The sequence below is a fragment of the Sebastes umbrosus genome, chromosome 20 (assembly GCF_015220745.1).
Source record: "Sebastes umbrosus isolate fSebUmb1 chromosome 20, fSebUmb1.pri, whole genome shotgun sequence".
Lineage (NCBI taxonomy): Eukaryota > Metazoa > Chordata > Actinopteri > Perciformes > Sebastidae > Sebastes > Sebastes umbrosus.
Window position 1 is genome coordinate 14,966,948 of NC_051288.1, and position 12,866 is coordinate 14,979,813.

The 12,866-nt window shown below is 40.4% G+C and overlaps 1 protein-coding gene across 1 annotated transcript in view; it reads right to left on the reverse strand.

Annotated features, from left to right (window-relative positions):
- Positions 1-12,866, reverse strand: part of nrg3b (neuregulin 3b) — a 222,508-nt gene that overhangs the window by 14,281 nt on the left and 195,361 nt on the right. Inside the window, exons 4-6 of the mRNA XM_037754700.1 lie at positions 10,854-10,880; positions 5,099-5,201; positions 1,488-1,614 (exon numbers count right to left, since the gene is read on the reverse strand). Of these exons, the coding sequence (XP_037610628.1) occupies positions 1,488-1,614; positions 5,099-5,201; positions 10,854-10,880 (257 nt within the window). The remainder of the gene's footprint in view (positions 1-1,487; positions 1,615-5,098; positions 5,202-10,853; positions 10,881-12,866) is intronic.

Here is a 12,866-nt window from a genome sequence, read left to right on the forward strand (position 1 = left end):
TATAAACTGCCTTCCCCAGCTTTAACAGCTACACATCAAATGTGGAACGACTTCTTAGCTGTCAAGCCAAAATTTCAACTGCAGTTCCGTGGGTGGGGCTAGCCAGAGGGGTGTTTGTTTCAGTGGGTGACAATAGACACCGTTGCATTATTAAAGAGCTCCGGTGCAGGCTACATTTGGCAACACAGAAATGACAGAACAAGGCTGAACCTGAATGAGGAATTTCAGGCAACAACGAATACAAAATGTGTCTGAGACAAAAACGTGATGATTACCAAACAGGCGCACCGCCCTCTTGTTTGTATCCAGCCAAGCCTTTACGCATACATATTTCAGTGAGAGTTATGCAAATTGCAGAAGATGTGAAGTATTTATTTATGCTCTTGCAATTTGTGAGGGTCAGTGACACCTGGAGATTTCCACATCTACAAAGAGCAGGTGCACATTAGCGCGTGCATATGAGCATCGGTGCGTATAACTTGCTCAAACAATGAAAGGAAGCTGCACACTGAACAACAACAAAAACAATAAAATAGAATCTTATTAAGAATCAAAAAACGTGCACACAAAATGTGACTATTTTCGAAAACAGCAAACAAAGAGGGTGCATTCAGGGAAGTGCTAATGCGTTATGGCGATTGCACTCTTTTGATGAGACCTTCATAAGTGTGCATTAGGCTGTAATTACCTCGGGATTCTGTGGAGACATCAGCCTTATCGGTGCCATCAACATCCTCCACCTGCTCTGCTATGAATGTCTGGGTCAGTGGCTTTTAATTAATTTCAAGCCACTTTTTCTTTTATGTCTACATCCTGCCATTTCTTTTGGGTTTTTTGTTTGGGATTTTTCATTGTGAGAAATAGCTGCCCAAATTAGTTTTTCTCTCTCCAAAATGCCTCAGTGTTGTGTTTCTGCATTAATCAATAATTGAATCACGCAACTTTGTTTTTCTTTTCATTTTATGCGCCGAGTTGAAGGTTACATTTTGCACAAACTTCTCAAATTGTTTACTTCTGCTCTAAAAACACAAAAAATAACTAGAAGGAAAAATCTAATTTTCAATACAGCAAGTGAATGCAACAAAACTAGGAGTAAAGTACGACCTGTAAAGTGCCATTTAACATTATTTGTCTACTGTACAGTATTGTTGCTGTGCTTGCATGGTGAATTCAGGATATGTGACACCCCACAGATTAGAAAATTCCAATCTGCAGTTTGTCACGGGAATCTGTCATTGTGAACATGACAAGCAGATTTTTCCAGTATAACACATGATGCATTTATTTGAAACTCTAAATCCCCACCGTCTCTCAGCCCGTCAGATATGAGTGTGAACAAAAGGCTTCAGCCAGTGGAGAGATTATTAAGACACACGTCGTACATCTTCCTGTCAAAGCACTCTGTTTTTTTACTTGTACATATTAAGATGATCATAATGATGATAAAGATATGACTGTGGATAAATCAGTACTAGGTTAAGACTTACCTTTTGGAGTTGGAGGCTGTATTGGAGCCTGGGAGTAGATTTGGACATGAGGCCAGAGGCGTTCACACTGCAGTCCCTCAGGCTGCGGCTATCGGAGAAATGAGCCTGGAGTTTTTCCCTGTGTCTTCTGTGCAGGGAGAACGACAGAGATTGCAATATTACGATTAAAATAAAGGCGTAATGCAGAACAAGAGATTGACTTTTCTTTTGACGATACAGACTGTAATTAAAGGGTACAATTAAAAAGAAAGAAAAAGATAACCAAAGTGATATCCTTCACTATGAACTAGTGTCTGGCTCTATTAGCTATTTGCTGTGGTCAGGGTGTTTCCTGCCTTCTCTCTAATGATAACACACAGTTTTTAGTCCAGTCATTGATTTCTATGACCCACTTGGCCAGCTCTTAATACACACGTGTAATAGCAAGGTAGGTGATCATATTTATTGACCTTCTTTCACTCCTGACACATACTTTACACTTACACAGAATGATTTACATTATGGGGACTTGCATTTTGTCCGCAAAAGGAAGGCTAGTCCTCACAATGTGAAATGTGAGTAATACATGCGCACACACACACACACACACACACATAAACACACACACACACGTCAATCGATTAAAATGTTTAATCACGAATAATTGCATGAGTGTCCGTAGTTAATCGTGATTAATCGCAAATTAATCACACATTTTTAATCTGTATGTACCTTAAAGGGAAATTTGTCAAGTATGTAATATTTATCAACATGGGAGTGGGCAAATATGCTTGCTTTATGCAAATATATGTATATATTTATTATTGGAAATCAATTAACAACACAAAACAATGACAAATATTGTCCAGAAACCCTCACAGGTACTGCATTTAGCATTAAAAATATGCTCTAATCATAACATGGCAAACTGAAGCCCAACAGACAACAACAGCTGTCGGTGTGTCAGTGTGCTGACTTGACTATGTCTTGCCCCAAACTGCATGTGATTATTATAAAATGGGCATGTCTGTAAAGGGGAGACTCGTGGGTACCCAGAGAACCCATTTTCATTCACATATCTTGCAGTTAGAGGTCAAGGGACCCCTTTGAAAATGGCCATGGCAGTTTTCCTCACCAAAATGTAGCGTAACTTTTAAGCGTTATTTAACCTCCTTCGCGACAATGGTTTTCTAGTTTCATATAATACCAGTATCTTCACTCTAGCTTTTGACAGCTTTGACAGCCCTACTAAAAACATGTTGTGAATTTTGGAAAAGATTTCATCTATCTTTTTTCAATACATTTTGACTTTTGGACTTTACAACACTGGAGTTATTGGAAATGTTTGGATCACAGGAGCCGGAAACAATCCTACACAGCCACCACTGGAATTTAATTTGAATATTAGTGTTGCGTAATTTTTATCTGCAACTATGCAGAAATGACAAGCTAGTATGACATTGTTGGTACCAATGGATTCCTTAGGTTTTCTAGTTTTATTTGATACCAGTATCTCCAATCTAGCTTGATGAGCCCATTACTACCTACAAATTGCAAGTTAAGTTAATATATATATAGATGTGTGCGTGTGTGACAATGAGCATATAAAGAATTCTTATTACTTTGTTTCACAAAAAAAAAAGAGATTGACAAGGACGTTTGATTTGCCTGACCTACTGAGATTTAACAACATCTGTCAAATGTTGTTTATGTATGAGCACCTTGAAAGGTTAAAGACACAAAATGAGCATCAGTCAATTCGCAGCGCACATAGAGACTTCCAGAGCTGTAGCTGAAGGTTTGATGGTGGTGAAACTGGTGCTTAAACTGGTTACAAAAATAGCATTAGGAGAGAAGATGTCTTGCACAAGTGAAAATTTAATTAAGGCAATGTACCGTGAAACGTCCATTACATGCCTTTGTGATAATATTCTAGGAAAAGAAAGAGAGAAAGGCGACGGTTTTCCAGAAATACCTCAAACCTACGAGGACTACGAGGAACATTTCCAGTTGGATGTTTTAATGGGTAGATAATGTGCATGCATGTTTAATCAAAAGCTGTGAAGTGAACATGTCAGATTGATGGTGCCGGGAAGGTGTTAATTTATCCCTGTGCATCTGGTGACTTAAGCAGACTTTCCCGCTTCATAAATATCTTACATTTATTGTCACCTCCACAATCTGTTCCAATCTTAACCATAAAAAAGCTCCTATGAACAAACACAAATGTGAGACAGAAAAGTAAAACAGCATCTTTTAGCTATGCTAAACATAAAAATATGACAGTGTTCCTTCATTTTGGATTAAAGTTTGATTGGATTAAAAATTAATTGATGCTTAAGACTTTTGGATTAAATGTTAATTCATCATTAAATGTTCATTCTTAAATACTAGGTTGCTAAACTCTCTCTGCAGCTGAGGCTGCAGGCTAAATGTCTCCTGAGTAAATGACACCGCGAGTGAAAATTTAGGAAGCAAATGACTAAACTGGCTGAAAAGGACAACAAACTAAACTGTGACTAACTGATGGTTTGGTTTCTAACTACTTAAAAGAACAGTATGTAACAGTTAAAGCAGTAAAAAAATATATTCATTGGCTGAGTCTGTTGTAATTTGGGTGTGCTCAATTATTAAATAAGCTTACTACATTATGCTGTACAATATGATACAGTACTTATTACTTAATGAAGGTAATTTCATAGTCCAATCCATGAGAACCAGGATATTTGGCAAGCATCAGCACTATAGTGATATGTAGCGCCCCTTTCGTATCCTGCCTTATTATTAAATTTTATAGCCACACATAATTAACTAGGCTTTGACTTTCATTTCTTTGGGTCTTTAAAGATGTATAAGTAACTCTCTTATCTCTACCTCCTCTGTATAGTCTTCAAACACTATCAAGAATGCACTACTGGGTTATCGTCTCTGTGAAGTACTGATACAAATGAAATTTCAGGTCTTTGTTGAGGAGCAGAATACACTTAAGTTTATTGCAAGAGAAGCTACACTGCCAAACAGCATTTGGGGAAAAGAGCTTAAATGTAACTTGGATAATTTCCGGTACATTTATTCTCCCGTTGAGCCGGGGCTCTCTGGTCACGCTGACCCGATAGGCGCTGCACTTCTTGGGAGCGCTACAGTGTTGAAAATAAAACCCATTTTTGTTTATCAAGACGACCAATTCAATCAACTCAGCCTACATTAACTCCGTCTTTACACTCGGCCATTACTTTCACATTGTCTACATTCGTTTTCTTTCCTCTACTCTGCAGTGAGTAATTGACTTTGGCGGGCCGCTTTCTGGTACTGCTCTTATCCAGTCACGAACACGTACACACACGCTTAGGGTCTAATGTTTTTTGAACTTGCTCTAGCCTTATCTGTGTATTTAGTTTTGTGTGAAGCATTTTGTGACACACCTGCTTGCTAAAACCACTTTACAAATAAATCTTACATGAGTATCTGTCCCAAATGCATCCTACACAATTTAGATTTGAAGCCTTGATAAAACATCCTCTAGCTGACTCACACTTAGAAATTCATTGGGCTCCATGCCATGATAGTAAAGTGCTCTTTCTGCACAGCCAGGGGCATACTCTACTAATGTGGTGCTGGTTGGCATCACTCACTTGTTGCGGCGGTAGAGAGCCATACACGCCACTCCGAGAAGACAGATCCCTGAGGCGATGCTGAAGATGGACAGCACCTGCCTCTGGTAAGTGTCACCACTCTCTGCAGAGGAGAGAATACAGTTCAGGCCATTGAATTTCTACTGTGACACAAAGGATATGCTGCGGCTGTGACTGAGCAGGGAGGATGAAAAAAAATGCATCATGAATTAACATACGGAGCTCACACAAACAACGGCGGATGGACGTACACACATGCGGACCACACACAGACATCCACCCACAATCTGCATTAGCATAAAGCGACCAATGCTGCTGTCAGTAAATGTCAGTGTTTGAGCATGGGATAGGGACATGGCAGACACAGGCAGGGCTCAGTGACATGTGCTAACTGAAGTGTGATAATCATTTCGTTCAGACAAACCCAGCAGGCAACACCGATGGACCGTCTGCACAGCGGGGGCCACGCCGAGTGTGTGTGTGTGTGTGTGTGTGTGTGTACTGTATGTGTGTCAGCATTCGGAGACTGATGGCGACAGGGAATTAGCAGCAAATGAATGCTCCCGGAGCTTCTTGTCAGACCCCTGCACGTCAGCGGCAGAGGCTTAAGGTCACAAGCAGCTGGGACAAGCAGCAGTTGATCCCAGCAGATATCTGTCTGACTGAGCAGCTGCATAGTGGAGCTGCACTACTTACCATAGTGCATAGTGCAAGGGGGGGTGAAGGCGGGGCATGCACTGGCTTATCAAAAACAAATCATCTAGGGGTCAAAATGGGCACAGTTTAAAATCTGCAACTAGTAAATGGAATGGTGCAGGAACGAGTCCTAAAACCCGGAAATGAGTTAGCATTTTAGCACTTCCTGTTCACTCGTCTTTGAAGTCAATGGGTTTTTTGAATTGGTTAAATTGCCCGAAATAAAGTATCTGGTTACCACAAGCTTAAAGGTACAGTGTGTAGGATCTGGCGGCATATTGTGGTGTGGTTGCAGATTGCAACCAACTGAGTACCCCTCCGCTCACTCCTCCCTTTCCAAGACTGCAGTAACGTGAGCTGCAGAGTGCAAAACTGTGGTAACGCCGTTCGTCTCGCTCAGAAGCCATCCTTACCGTAATAACACTACTTTAGGAGCAAAAGAAGTCAGAAGGCAGCTGGTGGTACCACAGTTTTGCACTCTGCAGCTCACGTTACCGCAGTTTCAGAAGCGTGTAGAGAACTAAGGTGGCCTTCAGGTAATGTAAAAAACGTGAAAGGCTCTCTCTAGAGCCAGAGTTTGGTTTGTCCGTTCTGGGCTACTGTAGAAACATGACGGAGCAACATGGCGGACTCCGTGAAGAGGACCCACTCCCTATGTAGATATGAAGGGCTCATTATAAGCTGATGAAAACACAATGATTTTCTGGTGATTATACACTAATGAAAACATAGTTATGAGTATTATTTTCCATTTCTGCCAATAGATCTCCCAAAATGTTACACACTGTTCCTTTAAGAGATTTTAATGTTTTGTTCTACCATATAAAATATGTCAGCAAATACCCCACTCGTGAATTTTGAAACCTTTATTTGTCTTAAAAAAGGCGGTTGCCAACAAATGCTAAATGAGACTACTTAATGCCATCACGCCGACTCATCCGCCTTTTCAGCCTTGTTGTGTGTAATCGCGTTCATGCAACCGTGGTATAGATCGTTTACAGCCTAACGTTAGCTTTTTACTTCCGCCGATTGCATTAACGCTTCAAAAATCATAAAAGTGGTGTTCATGTGTGAAGATTATCTTGCTGAACAAAACGTGTAAGTATCATAAACTTGAGTTTGCCACAGAGCTTATTTTCTGCAATAATCCAAAATCCAATGGAAAAATCCCATTGGCTTTTTGTCGAGTGAACCAGGGCGATGCTGACTTCCTGATTGGCCTAAAACAAATACATCATCCCTGCAGCACTCCATATGTGACAGAACACTGTGGAGAGTTGGAGAGACTTTTCTGTCCTACTGTCATCCATGACCTTGAACACAACCTCCTGTGACATTACTCAATCAATCAAAAACAACAAATCCTCTTGTGTCTGATCTCACCACCTTGACAACGGCAGGGTAAAGTGCAGAAAACATCAGCACAACCTTTTCATGACCTTTGAGGGCTTGTCTGTGGCTTCTGATGCTGTCAACAGAGAACTGTCCTGGGAGGTCTTCTTCAGCCGTGCTTGTCTATCCTGGTTTATCAACTTCCTCCAACTCTTGTTTTAAGGGCACAGTTGGAGAGCTTCTTGTGTTTAAAGCTTACACTAGAGTGTAACCAAGCAAGTCTGTTTGCACCATTTTTTTTTCTTCCCCTGCATTACATCAGTGCTGCATCAACACATTTAAGGGGTAGTATGGTGTAACTGAGTTCAAACTGGAGGGAAACCTTTTTAATATTAGACTGCTTCTGGCAAAAGATGGAGATACCATCTGAACACATCCTGGAGTTACAATATGTGGAGATACACTGTGTGTATATATATATATATATATACATATATATATATATATATATACTTCAGAGGTCCAAACTGCCCACTCAGCTCCTGTGAAAAGGAGGCAGGATGGGTTGGAATTAAAATAGAGCCAGTCTAAAGAAATGCTGCAGGGGTGGCCAGCCGTGACACACTATTGCTTATTTAACACTGGCAAACTGCTATGTGGATAATGTTGGTCATATCTTTGGTTATTTGGCAAATAATGGGTTGAAAGCATAACATTTTCAAGTGGAGTTGTTTTTGTTGGTATATTATCTTGAAAATAGCAATTTGTTTGTTGGTTTAGTTAGTTTATATTGTGCATTATTGTCTGACCAATATTGATATTTGAGGATAATAAAAATCGGATAATGTATATACAGGAAATATACAACGTATCCTCATACAATGGTTCGTATGATATCTTACAAAATGTTATTTCTCATTTTTGTGCATTTTCTTATGAAAATGCTATGCATACAGTCTTCTCAAAATAAACTTCTGCCTTCACAGGAAACAACCTGGTTAGGTTTTTGGCAACAAAACTACTGAGTTAGGTTTAGGCAACAAAACTACTTAGTTAGGTTAAGGCAACGAAATTACTTAGTTAGGTTAAGGCAACGAAATTACTTAGTTAGGTTTAGGCAACAAAATTACTTAGTTAGGTTTAGGCAACAAAACTACTTATTTAGGTTTATGCAACAAAAGTACTTAGGTTTAGGCAACAAAACTACTCAGTTAGGTTTAGGCAACGCAATTACTTAGTTAGATTTTTGCAACAAAACTACTTAGTTAGGTTTAGGCAACAAAATTACTTAGTTAGGTTTAGGTAAAGAAATTATTTAGTTAGGTTTAGGCAACACAATTACTTAGATAGGTCTAGGCAATAAAACTACTTAGTTAGGTTAAGGCAACGAAATTACTTAGTTAGGTTTAGGCAACAAAATTACTTAGTTAGGTTTAGGCAACAAAACTACTTATTTAGGTTTATGCAACAAAAGTACTTAGGTTTTGGCAACAAAACAAACTCTACTTTGAGACCAGCCTGAAATATATGCACATAGATTTTTTTTTCATCGGATATTTTTATAAAAGAGTTTGGGGCAGTATATTTTCCAGCAGAAAAATATACAATTAGCAGAGATGAAAGTAACTTTGAATATAAATGTGTGATAATTTCATACAGTAAACCTTAAAGGAAATTAAATCATGAGTAATATCTATAAATACTTGACTTAAGCAAAAATATATTAATTTTAATTAAGATAAATAAACGTAAAACAGTATACATACAAATGCAGCGTATTTACTTTTTCTGCTGTAATTTAGTAAACTGAAATCACTTTATATTTGTAGCTTTAATAAGCCAATATGGCTGATAATATCAGCCCTGGATAGAACATAATATTAGTGTCAAATATGCGGTTTGATTATAATACTTCAGAGTGGTGGAGCTGTCAACAAGTTCTTGACTCGCAGATTCTTGACCCACCCTGTAATTTGTCAGGGACGTAGCAGTGAATGTCTTCAAGCTGCAATTTACAAATGAACAAGAGCGGTTGCCTCTGTTCTTTGTTTATAAGTAATATGTCACTATGTGTGCCCCTGTAAACCCTGCAGCCTTTCACCATCAGTGAAATGACCTCGCGACGGTTCCATCTTTGAAATATTATAGGAAATATCTTTCCCTGCTGCCACATCATCAGTGCTCATGTGCAGCACCACCTGAGACAAGCCTCTGCCTTTTTTTGGATAGATGAAAAAGGCCTTTTCAAAATCTGAACATAAAAAAAACGGGCTGTCTACAAAGCTCTGCTGAATGGCTGCGAGGAAAAACCAACATGCAGTCTGTATATAAAACCATTACAGGTCTTTAATGCCCGATGCCTACGAGGCATTCTTGAAATTAGATGCAATAGCATGTTGGGAAAACGGAACTAACCGAACAGCCTCAGCTGCGTTGGCAAAGCCATGTCATGTTGACACGAGGACAACACAATCCCATATGGCCGGGCTATGCCACAGCAACCACGCTACACATGACCAGAAAAAAAACGCTATAATAAAGAGCATTCTAAAGTATCCATGACGAAATGGGTAGGGGTATTCAGCCTGAAATACATCAGGGCAAACTAGTGAGACACACAAAGCTTCAGCTGCTGGGCTGGAAAAAAAAAAGCAAGATAATCAAAAGACAAGATCATATTTAGAGCACTCAATCCCACTTCAAACAGAGCTTTGCTGTATTCTGACGGTCTCCGACGGTCACATATTGGACTTATATAACAGCTATCAAAAGATTCATTGCTAAAGCGAGAGAAGAAGTCATAATGGAACACAATGAATAAGCCAGTGAGCATGCTCAGTGCTTTCCAGAGCCCCCAAAAGAAACTACCTTCCGTCTGTCATCTGTCCAGCTATCAATCGATCAATCCAGCTCTCATTTTCTCTAATGCATCCACCCACCTGCAGAAGCATTCTGGACTAATTTAGTCCCCAGATTAAAATCACTGAACTGGTGAATGTTGTGTGTGCAGGGCAGGCTTCCACTTTCAAAAGCGCCTTCTATTTCCCGGAGCAAGTGTGTGACGTGACGGCAGTGTATGAAGCCACGCTAATGGAAAACTTCACAGCATGCAATGTTGGTTTTCATGTATGCACAAAAGGGGAGCCGGAGAGCGGGGGAAAAGACGGAGGAGAGGAAATGGAAAATGATACGAGTGTGGTGCTGTAGAGGATGTGTGTGCGGAAAGGGGGGTAATATTGTATATTCCCTCTGGACAATGTGTGCCATTATTAATGAAAGAGGGGCTAGATAATTTGTTTTTTAAAGATTTGTTACCCCCTGGAAGGTTGGAAGGTACCCGTAGAGGTTTAAATTGTATTTCCATTGCATTCGTATAGTTACATAACTCAAAACACAGACAGATATATTTTTTTCCCCACCATACATAATACAACAGAAGTTGAGCTGACTATACATACACGTGGCAGTCAAGTGGACACACATTCATACATGAACTACTGCGGAGTGTCTTTATTGCTCCATCGCCTCTAACAGCGCTGTTCTTCATGCAGACAGCATACACCTAATTCACCGCCACGGTGTTTCCATGGCGACTGGCCCGCATTAATTTACCAAGGTGAGTGGCCTTGTTGTGCTGGATTGTGTGGTTTCGTATGTGGTATTTCACAGATGTAAGGCGAAATGAACGATTTAGCACTCCACACAGTCAATGAAAAAGTTGTCTTACCCATGAACTCAATCCCGAGTTCATCCGCTGTTCCATTCAAGGCCAGGTAGCATGAGAGAAAGAGAGGGAATGGGTAAACAGAGGCACAGAGAGGGGGTCGAGGGGGAGAAAGAGAGAGAGAATAAAACAGTTACAACATGATGCGCCTCTATCTTACTCAGAATCCACCTTAGGGAGAGACACATGCTGCAACTAGACCATAAAGTTGGTTTGACGGCTTTCTCTGACATGCCTTTCCCTTGTGCACCAGGTAATGAGCCAGGCAGCCCCAGATGCTTGGTATGCTTTTCTGAGATACACTCTGAATTCACACAGCCTACAGTGGCTTTGAATGAAGAAAGAAAACAACAAAGATATGGGGGCTGAGAGGATTAGAGGAAGGATCATGAAAATAAAGTTGAAAATGACATATCATGTAGCTTTATGTCACCGACATTGCTTTGCACAGGGCTTATATATTGATTTGAGCCTGAGGCATTGCAGTAATTGTTCTCCTCTGTCTCCAAGCACAGCTTTTCAATATTCACTAGCTGGTCACTTTAAGGCTCACATGCGTGTGCACCCGTAGGCAGACAGTACGTTGCACTGTTCTGTATGTCTTTGTCTCGCGCACACACACACACAGTCTTTCTTCACGCAGTTAGTCTTTCCCCTCAATCCCAGTACTGGGGAGACAGATAAAAAGGAGCACTCGTGTTCGTTCCATCCTGACAGTGCCCCTTTTTCATGTCACTGTAATGTAATCTCATTTAAATTAAAATGAAACCCTCACTAGTAATTGCTTTTCTGACAGAGGTGGTCTGAGTTTTAAATAGAATGTGGCTTGCCAAGCTCCTGACAGATTAAGTAGTGGGCACTCTCCAAAAAAAAAAAAGAAAAAAAGAAGGCTAACACAGAGAAAAAAAAACATCTGTTCTCGGATGCATTTTGATGGTACCATGGGAAAATCTGTCAGTGCTCTGGCATTGTGAGTATGAGGGAAAAATAAAAACACCCCAGAGAGCTGGAGTGAGATTCACATAAAAAGACAAATGAACATTTGGATGAATGGATTTATAATAATTGCACAAGGTTATCACGCTCCATTAGGGGGTGTGATTTGAGGAAATAGGCCTTTTTAATGTGAATGATCAAATTTGAAATACAGTTAGCGAACTTAGGACATTTAGGGAAAGTTCCAGAGAGCATTCAGACCCCGCAAATGTTAAGATAACGTCTTAAATACAAAGCCAAGTTTTTCATTTACTCTATGACTGCCTGACAGACTGTTAATGAGGGACAGGGATTTCCATGATTTCAGTGACAACAAGAGCCTGATTGTGTTAATGCATTAAAGAAATTAGTGGCGTTAAAACGAATTTGCGTTAACGCGTTATTATCACGATAACTTTGACAGCCCAATACTGAACACAATGTAACTTCATCATTTCTAGAGTCCTCTCTTGCAGCCCCTCTAACAACAACTCACAAACTAATGATTAAAACAGTTAAGAGGAAGTCAATTGTGGCCGGCGGACATTATGCTTTCAGCTATGAGGAATTTTGAGGTTTAATGGTCGACACTTTTGTTACTAGGCGCTTACTGTCACTGTGGAACAAACACTTGGCAAGGCCAAAGAAGTGAATGCAGTGTCTCACTGATGTTGCCTGATCTGTATTATCCATTCAGGGCCTTTCTCTGTGATTGCCCATGGCAACAGCCAACACTTTCTCCCCCGTCTAAATCGCCCCGACTGTCAAAGCCTGTGCAGATGATGTCATTACGACACTGATACACATCCCTCGCTCTGGCATTTGCCTCGTCAGGAGACATTCACCAATCATAATACGCGCAGGCTCCCCAATCCATCCCACTGGCAACTCAAAGCGCCCCCGGGAATCACTTACGCCGTCTTGAGGGAGACTTGAGCAAGCTCGGAGAATACCTGTGCATCATGTCAGATGCTCTTGGCCCGATTAAGAGGCGGAAATCTGGCGGGTGGGAGAGACAATAGCAGGAGTGAATCAAATCCT